The 13,862-nt window shown below is 53.6% G+C and overlaps 1 protein-coding gene across 1 annotated transcript; it reads left to right on the forward strand.

Annotated features, from left to right (window-relative positions):
* The first annotated feature begins 1,365 nt into the window (after positions 1–1,365).
* On the forward strand, positions 1,366–5,342 carry LOC111144032 (multivesicular body subunit 12A). The gene is made up of 9 exons (XM_022498102.1): positions 1,366–1,845; positions 1,936–2,034; positions 2,165–2,261; positions 3,327–3,453; positions 3,784–3,903; positions 3,979–4,085; positions 4,317–4,378; positions 4,712–4,768; positions 4,969–5,342. Exons 1-9 carry the CDS (start codon positions 1,756–1,758, stop codon positions 5,029–5,031), a joined length of 822 nt encoding a protein of 273 aa, XP_022353810.1. The 5' UTR covers positions 1,366–1,755; the 3' UTR covers positions 5,032–5,342.
* Positions 5,343–13,862: the final 8,520 nt, after the last annotated feature.

Below are 13,862 nucleotides of genomic sequence, written 5' to 3' on the forward strand. Positions count from 1 at the left end.
AAAAAAAAAAAAAAAGAATGCTGCTGTGGCATCTGCCTCCAATGTAGCCGGACAGCCACCAAGCAGGCCACCTCCATGCTAACTGAAACCCCCTTCTCTTTTTGGTTCATCTTTTCCAGGACGTTTGTTTCTTTTTCTTTTCTTTTCTTTCTTTCTTTCTTTCTTTCTTTTTTTTAAGATTTTATTTATTTGTCAGGAGAGAGAGAGAGAGAGAGGGAGAGCACAAGCAGGGGGAGCAGCAGGCAGAGGGAGCAGCGGGCTGTCTGCTGAGCAGGGAGCCCCACCCGCTGGATCCCAGGACGCTGGGATCAGGACCTGAGCTGAAGGCAGACACTTAACCAACTGACCACTCAAGCGTCCTGGGGCATCTTATAGCCATTGATATTTGAATGTCCTATTCTTTTCACATGTCACTAAGAACCCTTTTGATGCCCTGCCTCCTTCAACCACTGACACATATAAAAACGTTTTTTAGGTCACAGGTTGTATAAAAGCCAGACGGTAGGCCAATCCAGGATATTACAGAAAATGGAAAAATATAGAAGAGTAGACAATACTCTGTTCCCTAATTTTTCGCATTTCCCCCTGTGGGGTATAAAAGCATGTTACCATATTAAGTACTTTCTATCTCATTGAAAAAAACTGTGTCTGAGAAGGATGGAGTAGGCGGCTATTCGACCTGAGCTGGAGGCAAGGATGGCGACAAATAGGTCACACATTAGCAGCCTGGGGGCTTTCTTTGTGGCTTTGTAGCAGCAGGCTAGTCGACCAAGAACCACGGGTGCAGAACCTGTGGTCTCCTCTCCAGTCTGTGCCTCAGGGTGACTGCCTGGGTTCATTGTTACATTGTGGCTTTGACCCCCACCTCCTACCCCACTGTGGGGGAAGATGGCCACGACACTTCCGGCAAGACTCAGTAGAGTCAAAAACCCCTTCCGAACCGGTAGGAGGAATCCCTTAGTTGGAAACCTCAGTGGCAGACCACCGTAGCTGTGCTCCTAAACATAAAAGGAAAAGACACCCCTAGCCTCAGGTCAGCTGCGATCCCTGGACCTGCCCGCTCTCCCACTCGAGTGTGCGGTTCTTAACAAACTGCTTTGTGCTTGCTACCTTCCTCTTGGCTGTCTTCACTCCAGCGCGGATCCTCGGGTAAATCTTTCGTGGGGAATCCAAGAACCGAGACCTCCATTCACACAACGCGGTCTCGCCCCCCCACCCCACCCCCGTAACATGAACAAGTCTTCAAGTTACACCAGATTTATTGGCTCATGGTGGTCCGTATTTTTTGTTATTTAAAGTAATCGCTGCATAACCCATGAAAGTTTACTTTAGGAAGACTTTCTAGAACTAGAATTGCTTTTTTTCACATTTCTCCGCTAAAAGCCTGTACGTGTCTCTGGAGGGGGGGCTAATGCCGCAAGGGTTTCTGGGGAGCGTAGTTCTGGTTTAGGGTAAGTCGAGACTTCTGGCGCAGAGCGGGGATATTTCTGGCGGAAGTCGCTAGGAGAGAGAAGGAAGCAACGCAATTTTCCGTAAACGTCGCTCACGGGCGCTCCTGCGCGACGCACGGAGACGTGGCTGCACTTTCCCATGCGATTGGCCAGCTGTCTTCCGGGCACGCGCAATCGGCTCTTTTGACCCCGCCTTCCTTACGGTAGTCTGGGATTTGTAGTTCAGACTCTTACCCGAACTCCGCGGCGATTCGGCCGCTCGGAGTTGCGAAGGCGTCCCGGCCTTCGGCTCTTGTCTGGGAGGATGGATCCAGGACCCGGGACCGACCCGGCGCCGCTGACTGCCCTGGCCTGGTCGTCGGCCTCGGCGCCTCCCCTGCGGGGATTCAGTGCGGTGAGCTACGTCGGGGGTCCGGGGATTAGTGAGGGCAGAGGCGGCCGCGTCGCGGTAGGAGCCTGATGCTGACTCCGGTCCCCGCCGTAGATCTCTTGCACCGTGGAAGGGACGCCCGCCAGCTTCGGCAAGAGCTTCGCGCAGAAATCTGGCTACTTTCTGTGCCTCAGTTCTTTGGGCAGCCTAGAGGTAAGGGGCGCCGTCCTTCGGCATCCCCCGGGTACGCCCACTCCCCCGTCCTCTTGCGGAGCCCTACGCCAGGCGCGCTGTCCCCGCTGCAGAGTGACTGTCGCTGTGTCCTCCCCTTCCTCCCCCTCAGAATCCGCAGGAGAATGTGGTGGCCGATATCCAGGTCCTGGTGGACAAGAGCCCCCTCCCACCGGGCTTTTCCCCGGTCTGCGACCCCCTGGACTCCAGTGAGGCCCGCGTCCGAGGCTGGGGGTGGGACGGGGGGCCGCGTTCGGGTCCCCGTGGGTAGGACCAGGGAAGGGTGGAGGGACGACAGGTGCTTGTTTTCCGAGCCACGACCGCGCACTGGGTGATGACAGGGCTGGCTGTGGAGTGGAGCCCTGTTCTGGGGCGGGGCCACATGCCCTGCCCTGCGTAAAAATGTGCCGTTGGGACAACCTCTGACCTAGACCAAGAGTTGTGACCCGTTTCATTACTGTTTCTGCTGTATCTTACACCGTAGCCAAGCCGAACCACGGTCATTGCCAAGCCTTTTCCTTTCCAGGCTTTTGCACACGGTTTCCTCTGCCTGGAGCACCCTTCCGGGACTCTTCCCCCTAGTTAATACTTGGTTCTCCCCCAGGTCTTTGGTTACCTCTTCCCACCCCTCTCCTCTGGCTCCTATAGCGGGGGCTGCCCTCCCAGCCCTGACCCTCTGCTGCTTTCCAACCACCTGGCTCCCCCTGCCTCCCGCTGTGACTTGTCACATGTATTTGACTCTCAGGATGTATCTATGGATATTGGAGTTGGCAAAGTTTTTCTGTTCAGGTCGAGATAGTAGATATTTTAGGCTTTGCAGGCCAGGTAGTGCTGTTGCCTCCCTGCTCCCCCCGCCCCCCACAATCCTTTAAAAACATGAAAACCATTCTTAGCTCATAAGCCCTGTAAAAACAGATTTTGGACGTCTTTTGGCTCATGGGCTGGGGTTTGCTGACCCCTGGATTAGAGGACAAAGGAAAAGTGAGGTTTGCAGGCCAGGATGGGCATTCAGTTCTGTCTGATTTCATAGCTGTCCACCCTTGCTGTAGGTGCCCGTGGTCACCCCATGAATGCTTCTTCATGTCTCCAGCTCCTAGAGGCTACATGGAGTCCCCTCCTTTGGCTATACCATTCATGATTTAACCGTTGACCTAAAGCTCTCCAGGGAGCTGCTTTAAACAGTGCCCTGGCGAACATCATCCTGGAGCCATCTTTGGACCCCCTTCACTGCTTCTTCCCTCTTCTCACACCCTTGCCACCCCCCTCACTCCCAGAGGCCTCTGTGTCCAAGAAGAAACGCATGTGTGTAAAGCTCGTGCCCCTGGGGGCTGCAGACATGGCTGTGTTCGATGTCCGGCTGAGCGGGAAGACCAAGACAGTGCCTGGATACCTGCGAGTAGGGTATGGCCACCCTTAGCCTCTGGCCTCCTTTGCCCTCCAGCTCCTGTATCTGCCCTGCTGACCCTCAGGGACTCTCCTGAGGCTTCCTGTGCCTTCCGTCACTTCCCTTTGCCTCAGTTTCCACAGGTTAAATCCGGGATAATTGTATCAGTCTTGTAGGGTTCTTGTGAGGGGTGCATTGATGAGTCTGAAGCTCACAGTACATGCTCAGACCCAGCAATATTAATTTGGATGTTGCTCAGGGCTTGGGCTAAGACAGAAGGCAAATCCCCCAAAGGTCTGGGGTCATCCTCTTGGGCCAGGACCCCTCCTACTTCTCTCTCCTTCTAGGGACATGGGGGGCTTTGCCATTTGGTGCAGGAAGGCCAAGGCCCCAAGGCCAGTGCCCAAGCCCCGAACTCTCAGCCAGGACATGCGGGGCCTCTCCCTGGACCCCCCTGCTCAGCCCAGGTGAGTCCTCAGGCTTGGGGATGGGGTGGCCATGGGGGGAATTATGGCTGACCTGTGCTGTCCTGCCCCCATCAGTAAGGGTGGCTTTCCAGAGCGGACCCTGTCCAGGTTAGGCTCTCAGGCATCTACACTGCGGCGGAGTGACTCCATCTACGAGGCCTCCAACTTCTATGGCATCTCAGGTGAGCGCCGTGCAAGAAACCGAGGCACTGGGGCAGGGTAAGACTGGCTCGAGGTGGGCTAGCCAGGAGGGGGTGGGGTCAGGGTTGGAAGCCAGCTTGGGCCTCCCCAGTTTTCTGCAAAGACTGCAGAGAGCCTGGGGCTTAGGAAAGGGCCTCTCTGGCTGGGGGTGGACCACAGGCAGGCCGCACCCTCCTTGTGTCTCAGCCCCTACCCTTACCTGCCTTCCTCAGCCATGGATGGTGTTCCCTTCACCCTGCACCCCCGGTTTGAGGGCAAGAGCTGTGGCCCCCTGGTGAGTCTCTGCTGGGGGGATCCTGGGTCTGCGCCTGCCAGTTGCCTTCCTAAGGGTTCAGGATGCAGGGAGGGAAAGAGGGTCATCTGTGTACCCAGTGGCCCAGCACAGAGGCCCGTGTTCCTGGGTTGGAGGAGGCTGGAAGCCAGAGGGTCGTAGTCCCAGAATGGGGAATCAGGCGGGACAACTGGTTGCTGGAGGCAGGAGGCTGTGGCAGGAAGGATGAGGGGATGTTCAGGCAAATACTGGGGGCGGCCCTCCTTGAGGATGAGGGAATGGGGTTCCAGGAGGTTAGGGTCCCTCCCGCAAGACTGACCCATGTCTGCCCACCAGGCCTTCTCTGCCTTTGCTGATCTGACAATCAAGTCGCTGGCGGATATTGAAGAGGAGGTGGGTGTGGGGCCCAGGATGGGGTGCTAGGGGACCCCTGCCTTCCTGGTACCCCAGTTTGCCCCAGCCACACCCCATCTCCTGAGAGCTGGAGCTCGCTAAGCCCTTAATTGTCTTCACCCTCTCACCATTCCTCAGGCACCACTATGCCCCCCTCACTCACTCTGATTTCCCTTTCCCCCTGCTCTGCTGCCCCCCAGTATAACTACGGCTTCGTGGTAGAGAAGACGGCAGCCGCACGCCTGCCCCCCAGCGTCTCATAGCTCTCGGTCAGCCCTGGGACAGAGCCCCCTACCCGCCACCCCGGAACCGGCCGCCACCCTGCCCCACAGCATCTTGGGAACCTTGGCAGGGCAGGGCGTTCTAGACCCTCAGCCACCCAGGGGAGCCACAGCCCTGGAGAAGGAGCAAGACCGGTCTGCTTGGTGATGGGGTCTCTCGCCCCCTGGGCCCTGCAGGGCAGGTGTGGGGGATGGACGGAAACCAGTGCCTTCAAGTCATTTGTGTCAAAACTCTCTGGTGCCTGGAGGCCACGCGGGCGTCCTCCTGGCAATAAACACCACCCTGTGCCCACCGTCTGGAGTTCCGATCCTGGCTGCCGGTCCTCTGTGGCTCACCGTCTTTGCCATGCGCACCCAGCACAAGACAGGGCAGATGCCCACCCAGTAAGCAAAATCGAGGAGAGGCAGCAGCTCCACTGCCACGGCCAGAATATTCCACAGGGGCAGGGAACAGGCTTAGCGAGTGACTGAGCGGGCCTGTAGATCAGAGAAGCGCCCGTCCGCCCCTCCGACGCTGTGCGTAGCAGGAGTAACAGTTTCAATTACGTTTGGATCATGGGGAGGGGATCAGATGCCCAACACCCGATGTGCAGTGTCTCATTTGCTGTTCCCACACCCCGGTAGGAAGCCCTAGTTTTGGCATCTTACAGATAGGGAAACAGAGGCCGGGGCAGCTGAGGTCACAGCTGAGATGTTCTTTTTTAAAAGATTTTATTCGAGAGAGAGCGCGAGAGAGCGAGCATGAGCAGGGGCAGGGGCAAAGGGACAAGCAGGCTCCCTTCTGAGCACAGAGCCCGATGCAGCACTCTAGCCCAGGACCCTGAGATTCTGACCTGAGCCAAAGGCATATGCTTCACCAACTGAGCCACTCAGACGGGCCCACAGCTGAGATTTGAACCCAGAGCCTACTGTCCTCATCTTCAAGCTCCTCTGTGTATCTTTTTGCTCTGCTCTGCGGTGGATCCATTCAGTCAATTCTTCTTATTCGTGGTGGTTACGTTCTGTAACATTGCAGTGAACACTGAGTTAGGGAATACTGGATTCCACAGCGAATACAGAGGTAGGTTCCTGCAAGCCTTTAGTCACTTTTTTGTCAAGCAATCAGTACATGACCTTGTTTGGTGTGTGTTTCAAGATACCTTATTTAATAGATACGGCTGACTGGTTAACATTGAACTTCCAGCCGGCCGTGCTCTAACTCAAGCCTGAACAAAGCTCATCTAACACACATTTTCTCCAGGAGGCACATCCCCGCCTTCTTGCATTTGGGGACACTAGACAGCACTAAGCACTGTGCTTGGAGACTTTTTTCTTTTCTTTTTTTTTTTTTTTTTTTTAGATTTTATTTATTTACTTGAGAGAGAGAGAGCGCACCAGTGGGGGAGAGGGGCAGAGGGAGAGGGAGAAGAGGGAGAGGGAGAAGCAGATGCCCTGGGAGCCCAGCTTGATGCTCTATCCCAGGATCCTGAGACCACGACCCAGGCCAAAGGCAGCCGCTCAATTGACTGAGCCACCCAGGTGCCCCTGGAGACCTTTTTTTAAAAAAAGATTTTATTTATTTGACAGACAGAGGTCACAAGTAGGCAGAGAGGCAGGCAGAGAGAGGGGGAAGCAGGCTCCCTGCTGAGCAGAGAACCCGATGCGGGGCTCTATCCCAGGACCCCGAGATTATGACCTGAGCCGAAGGCAGAGGCTTAACCCACTGAGCCACCTAAGTGCCCCCAGAAACCTTTTTAATTAGCAAAACTGCCATGCAAAAATGTGGGAAATGTGCCACTAGATGGACTGTAGAAAGGTCACCTGTGCACAGTCCAAGCTGATGTGAGATGGCATCCCACTTCAACGGGGGCCGTGTTCCTCAGTGATTCACATTTCCGGAACCCTGCTCTGTGCATGTCCCTGAGTGACCACGAAGTGCTACAAGCTTTGGTTTGAAGGTGGCAAATCAATCTCGGCCAGCAGAACTCAACAAAGACTGGGATATGCACATAATGGGGTGGGCCAATTTGTAAATGAATGATCCAGGGCTCACACCATTTTTCTCCCGCACCGCACCGCACCGCACCCACATTTCTTCCTTTCCTGCTCTGTCTGCCCTAGGTCCCCACAGCATCAGAGTGGCCCAGGTTCTGCTGATGTCAGGAACATCCCCTGATCTCTGCGGCTTAGAAAGGCTAAGGCTTCTTTCTCTTTTGTACTGGGTGCTGATGGCGGGGCAGCAACAGACTGCTGGTCAGGCTCTGAGACCCGCCCAAAGGGGCTGCCCCTTCTCTGCTGTGACAGCAGGGCCAGACTCAGGAAGCTCTTGCCCTGTCAGTGAGATACCCTGGATTGGAAGTGCCTCGTCAGAGCTCTGGTCACAGATCACTGGCCAGAACTCGCCCCACTTGGTCCCCCTCAGGGGTGTACCACCCACTCAGCCACTTGTGGCCTGTCCTGGTCTGGAGTCAGAGGAAAGCAGAATGGTCCTGTCCTGGACGTCTGAGGGGAGAGACAGCAAGCTGTCCTGGACAGGGGGGCAAGGGGAAACTGAAATATGCTCCCTCCCCCATATAGCTCAGCTGCCTCTGGAAAACTAGGCCTTCGGTGCTGAGACATCTCCCCACCTTTCCGTTCTCTGGGTGCCTGTTGGGTCCCGCCCAGTCTGCTCTGGCGCCGGCCGTGGAATCTGATCTGGCCGAGAAGCAAAGGCTGTTTGTTCTCCCTGGTCACCCTCTTGGCCACCCTGAACCCAGCTCTGGATCACTTTCCAGGGCATCGTGGGTGACCAGGGGCCCCCAGATGAGCCGTCCTGGCCCCAGATCTGACTGGACTTGCTGGTATTGCTAGGCCGATGACTCAGCAAAATCCCAACCCTCTGAGCCCCCTGGGGCCCGAGGACAGCATTGGGAAGTGCGCGAGGGTCACCTTGGAGCCCACTCACTCACCCCCGTCTTGGGCCACATCAACCCTGACTCCTGTGGCTGAGTTTACACCACCTTGGGCTACAGAGGAGGGGGCCAAAGCTTTATCCCTCCTGCCTTTGGCTTGCTCCCACCTGAGACAGGTGTCATAGGGCGAGATGAGGTCCCACCTCCCCTGCTCACTCGCTGGTGATGCTGAGCTGTGGCTTAGCCTCTCCATACCTCAGTTTCTTCATCTTTATAATGGGAATCTCAATGGGCCTTACCTCAGTGCAGCTCTGAGGGAGAACACACTCAACCCTCCATGGCTCTACTGACTTGCAGAAACCCTTCCTGGCTCCAAAATGTCTGCCCAGCTGAACAGTTTCTGGAGTGCAAAGTCCAAGCAGGTGCAGGAGGGATGCACACCCAGCGGCCTCTGCTAGTGCAAAACCCATGCTTCCTGTATTCAAATGTTGCTGAGCCCAGCTGTGGCCCCTACTGCTCTCTCCACCCCATCAGAGCACCCACCCGGGCCAGATTCAAACATCCCTTTGCCACCCGCCTTCAAGCCCCCTAAAGCTACAGGGTTCTACCTCATCAGTCATCCTACTGGCTCTTGAACTTGATAGAAGTGTAATGCCCTCCTAAGTTCTCTTCTGAGTCTGGCTAATTCTGTTCAATATTCCATCTCTGACATTTATCTAGGGTGTCGCCTGTATGAGTCATTCCTTTTTTTTCATTGCTGAGTCCATTGCATGGCGGTACCAGTCTGTTCCCCTGCTCCCCTCCTGATAAACGTCTGGATTGTCTTCCATCTGCGACCACTGAACAAAACCACCCTGGGTACTCTTGTACATGTCTTTTGAGGAACACGCACCCGCTCCTGTTGTGTAAATGCCCCGAGTGGCGATCGTGGGTGGTAGGCAAGGCCTGTGTTCAGCTCTCAGATTTGTAGCCAAGCAGACTTCCAACGCTGTTGTACCAGTTTACGCTCCCGCCCCCAGTGAATGAGTTTCAGCGACTCTGTGTCTTCACCAACACTTGGCATCGCAATTGCCTTAATTTTGGCCGTTGGTCTCGCCAGAGTTTGAGTTCCTTAGCTGTTCTGCCGTCTTGGTGGCTTAGAGATCCTAACTGAAAACAGCTGATTTGTGCTGTATGGAAAACACCCCTTTCTCATCTTGCTCAGACACCTACCCTTTTTAATTGGGCAGAGCCTGAAGAGAATTTACGAGACATTAGGTAGCTTCTGAGATGGTCCCCAAAGACCATGGTGTCCTGGTGTTCAGACCCCTATAATCCCCTCCCTTGGGTATGGGCTGGATCTAGCAACTCACTTCTAACCAACCGAACACAGCAAGGGTGATGGGTGTCGCTTCCATGATTAGGTTCTTTTTTTTTTTTTAAGATTTTATTTATTTATTTGACAGAGCACAGGTAGGCAGAGGGGCAGGCAGAGAGAGAGGAAGGGAAGCAGGCTCCCTGTTGATCAGATAGCCCGATGTGGGGCTCAATCCCAGGACTCTGGGATCATGATCTGAGCTGAAGGCAGAGGCTTTAACCCACTGAGCCACCCAGGCGCCCGCCATGATTAGGTTCTAAGCCAGTGGCTTCCGTCTGGTTGCAGACTCTCTTGCTGGTTTTGCTAAAGCAGACTGGCTTATAAAGAGGCCCATGTATGATGGGACTGAGGGCAGCCCCTTACCAACAGCCAGAAAGGAACCAAGCCCCTCAGTTCCGCAGCTTTTAGGGCATGGATGGACCCCTGCCAACAACCCCAAAGTGAGCTTGGAAGCAGATCCCGCCCCTGTTGAACCCAGACTTCAGTCTGAAGGGGAGGTCTCAGTTGAGCCATGCCCAGATTCCTGACCTCCAGAAAATGTCAGATAATAAATGCGTGTCCTTCTTTTTTTTTTCTTTTTTAAAGATTTTATTTATTCATTGGGCAGACAGAGATCACAAGTAGGCAGAGAGAGAGGAGGAAGCAGGCTCCCCGCTGAGCAGAGAGACGGATGCGGGGCCCGATTCCAGGACGCCGGGATCATGACCTGAGCCAAAGGCAGAGGCTTTAACCCACTGAGCCACCCAGGCACCCCTAAATGCATGTCCTTCTGAGCGGCTAACTTTGGAGGATGATTTGCAGCAAGAGCTAACAGATACAAACTCAAAGGATATTGAAGTCGGAAAGAAAGAGTGCTGGATTTTCAGATAGTATTTTTGTGATTATTGCTCCATTTAACCCAATAAACTCAGTTTTGCATCTTGGGTGGTCTTCTGAGCCTTCTGAACCCTTCTGAGCCTAAGGTCCAATTTGCACTGTACCTAGAACCGTCCTGAAATGGAGGGTTCATGAGGTCTTTTCAAAACTCTTATTTCACCCAAAATATGTTTTAAAGTGTGTTCATAAAGTGTTTTCTGGGGAGTGTGTGTGTGTGTGTGTGTGCGCGGAATATGCCCCTTGTCATGCAGAGCAATTTCCTTCAAGGTGGCATCTGGCTTTCCATTCTTAGTGTCACAAGCACAGAGGACCCCAGCTCTGTCCTGCCACTTTCAGTAGATTGCATGTGCAGAACTAAAGAGAGACCAGTTGGATCAAGGTGACAACAATGGTGATGCTTGTGTGAATTAGTCAGGGTATCCGAGCCATGGTGGGCAGCCAAAACTCAATAGTTCTTCTCAACCAGGAATAGTGTGGTTAAGTGTTTTCAGTATCCCCCACTATGCCTGCTGTTGCAAAAATGCAACAAAGCTGGAACAGACACTCTCTACCCCCCTCCCCTTCACCCTCTTCATGTTTATCTCTCCCTGATGAATATCATTCACAGAAAATACCTCCAACCTTTCCTGGGCCCTCCTTTGGCCACAAGAGTGTGTCCAGCTGGTGCACAGGGAAGACCAGAAGTGTGAGGGGTTAATCTTTCTAGAAGCAGCTCTCAGCCAATACCTGATGGGGTTCAGTGGATAAACACCCCAGGCCCAAGCCCTTGTGTGGGGACCACTCTGCTGTGTGTGCTCTATGCTGTTTCCCAGAGGTCCCCAACAGCATGGAGCCTCAGTTGCCCACAGTACTATCTGCTCACTGGTGTCCCCGGAGGGCTCTGGGGGTTCCTGGGGTAGTCTCCCATATAGACAAACCACATCCCTCAAATCATCTCAAGGTCTAGTTCTTTTTTTTTTTTAATCCTTTTTTCCCCCCAGAGATTTTATTTATTTATTTGACAGAGATCACAAGTAGGCATAGAGGCAGGCAGAGAAAGAGGAGGAAGCAGGCTCCCTGCTGAGCAGAGAGCCCAATGCGGGGCTCGATCCCAGGACCCTGGGATCATGACCTGAGCTGAAGGCAGAGGCTTAACCCACTGAGCCATCCAGGCGCCCCTAGTTCTTTTTTTTTTTTTTTTTAAGATTTTATTTATTTCTTTGACAGTGAGAAAGATCACAAGAAGCAGACAGAGGGAGAGGGGGAAGCATGCTCCCTGCCGAGCAGAGAGCCAGAGGTGGGGCTTGATCCCAGGACCCTGGGATCATGACCTGAGCCGAAGGCAGAGGCTTTAACCCACTGAGCCACCCAGGCACCCCTCAAGGTCTAGTTCTGATGATCCCAATCAAAGGCAACATCTTTGAGAGATGTTGTCCACTTTCTAATCACACCAGGATGCTGACAGCTGCTGGTTTTTGCATGGCCCGTGGAATTAATGGAGACGTCGATATCCTTTCTGATTTGGTCCTCATAGCTGTGTTTGGTGGAGTGGAGGAGGTTACCTTATTTTGTAAAGGAAACTAAAGTGGCAGGTCGCATGACTGTTTCTGGAGCCAGGTCTGTCCCAGCTCCTGGAGGACACAGAGCGACCTGAGCCTTTGGCTCCAGCCCCAGGATCAGCCTCATCCCCTCTCATCTGATTCTGGCTGGGATATGAGGATGCTCGGCGTCCCTTCCAGAGAACAGCCAGCAAGGCGGGGCAGGTTTCGACTGGGCTATGGGCAGCACTCCCAGCCGGCCTTCCAAGCTGAAACCTTGCATGTCCTGGGTCCCACGTGGATGAGCAAGGGTCAGATGAGAGTGAGGCTAGTGAGCTCGAGAGGTACAACATTTAAGGAGCTCATTCTAGTTCAGGACCCCATCTGTACCTGCAGGAGCCTGAGAACAAGTGCCTCCTTAAATTTGTCTTGATTAAGGTGAAATTCACATAACACAGAATTCACCACTTGAAAGGGCACAATTCTCAGGGAGCCTGCTTCCTCCTCTCTCTCTGCCTGCCTCTCTGCCTGCTTGTGATCTCTGTCAAATAAATAAATAAATAAATAAATAAATAAATAAATAAAATCTATAAAGTGCACAATTCAGAAGCATTTAGTGCACTGACAATGTGGTGCAAACATTACTCCTAATTCCAGAACATTTCTATCACCCAGAAAGGAAAGCCTGTCCTCATGAGCAGTCACTCCCCATGCCCCCCACCCCCACCCCAGCCCCTGGCCGCCACTGATCTGCCTCATCTCTACGGATCGGCCTGTTCTGGATGTTTCATATATGTGGAATCCCACACTATGTGGCCTTTTGTGTGTGTCTTCTTTCACTTGGCATGATGTTTCCGAGCTTCATCCATATGTAGAATAGGTCAGTGCTTTGTCCCTTCTCATGGCTGAGTTAATATTCCCGTTGGATGGATTCATCACATTTTTTATCCGCTTACCTGTTGATGGCCATTTGGGTTGTTTCCACCTTTTGGCGAGTGTGACTAGTGCTGCTACGAATATGTTTGTAGAAGAATTTGTTTGAAGACCTGCTTTCAATTCTTCTAGGTCTCCAGGTTTGCACCTGCACCCTAGGCCTGGCCCTGGAGATGAGGCTGAGGGGTCCAGCTTTTGGTTCCCCTGCCCAGTCCAGGAGATGAGGTGCTGCTCGCTGGCAAACAGCCATGGTCCTTCCTCCTCATTCTCCTCTCCCACACCCGAGTCCCAGGGGACTGCCCCATTCCAGGGGAGTCTCAGAAACGACAATTCCCAGTGTTTCTCAGGCACCTGCTGTGCCCTGGAACCCTCTGTGATGGGGTAATGAGGTTCCAGCCATGGCCACCATGTGGCCTTATTTCCTGGGTCTCAGTTTCCCCATCTGTAAGTGGGGCTGTCCCAAAGATAAACTGAGGCCAGGAAAGTGCCTGGCACGTATCTGCAGAACCAGGCATGTTATAATGATGTAACACTTATTTACTTATTTATTTCTAAAAGTAAGTTCTACACCCAACATGGGGCTTGAACTCATGGCCCTGAGGTCAAGAGTCAGATGCTCTACCGACTGAGCCAGCCAGGTCCCCTGACATTTATTCTTATTTGATCTTTTTCATTGATATTTATTGTGGTCCCCAAGAACCCATGCTTACTGGGTGCTCCCACGTGTCAGGCGCCATGTGGGACGTTCATATGTGTTCTGTCCTCACTCCATTCTACCAGCAAGGAGGTCTATGCATCTTACGAGCTGCTCTGGGAGGAGGCAGCTGGAGTTGGAGTTGGTGGGCCACTCAGGTCTGGGTGTATCAGATCAGCAGGATCCCTGCCAGGGTCAGGCTTGAGAGACCAGCCCCCCCACCCCCCGAGTGCTGTCACCTGTCTGTCTGTAGGAAAGGGTCCTAGGGGGGCTTGAAATCACTTTGTGGCTGAGCCGTCTCCTCTCTCCCTGGGACTCAGAGTGCCTGTGTGGCTCAGGAAGGGATGCACTAGGAGAATTCTGGGGACATCTGTCCATTTGGGGTGAGAGTGGAGGCCAGGCATCCCCACCCCCAGTGAAATTTATGTGCATGAAGATTTTTGGGACATGGCTCCCCAACTAGGGTCTACAGGGAATAGACCCTTGCCCCCCACTTCTGCCTCCCCACCCCACTCCTGTCATCCCACCCATTACCCCAGGCCTGGGCTTGACCACACAACATGTTT

This window comes from Enhydra lutris, unplaced genomic scaffold (assembly GCF_002288905.1).
Source record: "Enhydra lutris kenyoni isolate GAN:26980312 unplaced genomic scaffold, ASM228890v2 scaffoldscaffold10, whole genome shotgun sequence".
In the NCBI taxonomy this organism is placed as follows: domain Eukaryota; kingdom Metazoa; phylum Chordata; class Mammalia; order Carnivora; family Mustelidae; genus Enhydra; species Enhydra lutris.

Excerpts from the sequence above, each read along its gene's own strand:
- LOC111144032 (XM_022498102.1), top strand. The coding sequence starts at position 1,756 with ATGGATCCAGGACCCGGGACCGACCCGGCGCCGCTGACTGCCCTGGCC. Across the intron at positions 2,035-2,164 it reads GTTCTTTGGGCAGCCTAGAG|AATCCGCAGGAGAATGTGGT; the intron begins GTAAGGGGCGCC and ends CCTCCCCCTCAG. Across the intron at positions 3,904-3,978 it reads GACCCCCCTGCTCAGCCCAG|TAAGGGTGGCTTTCCAGAGC; the intron begins GTGAGTCCTCAG and ends TGCCCCCATCAG.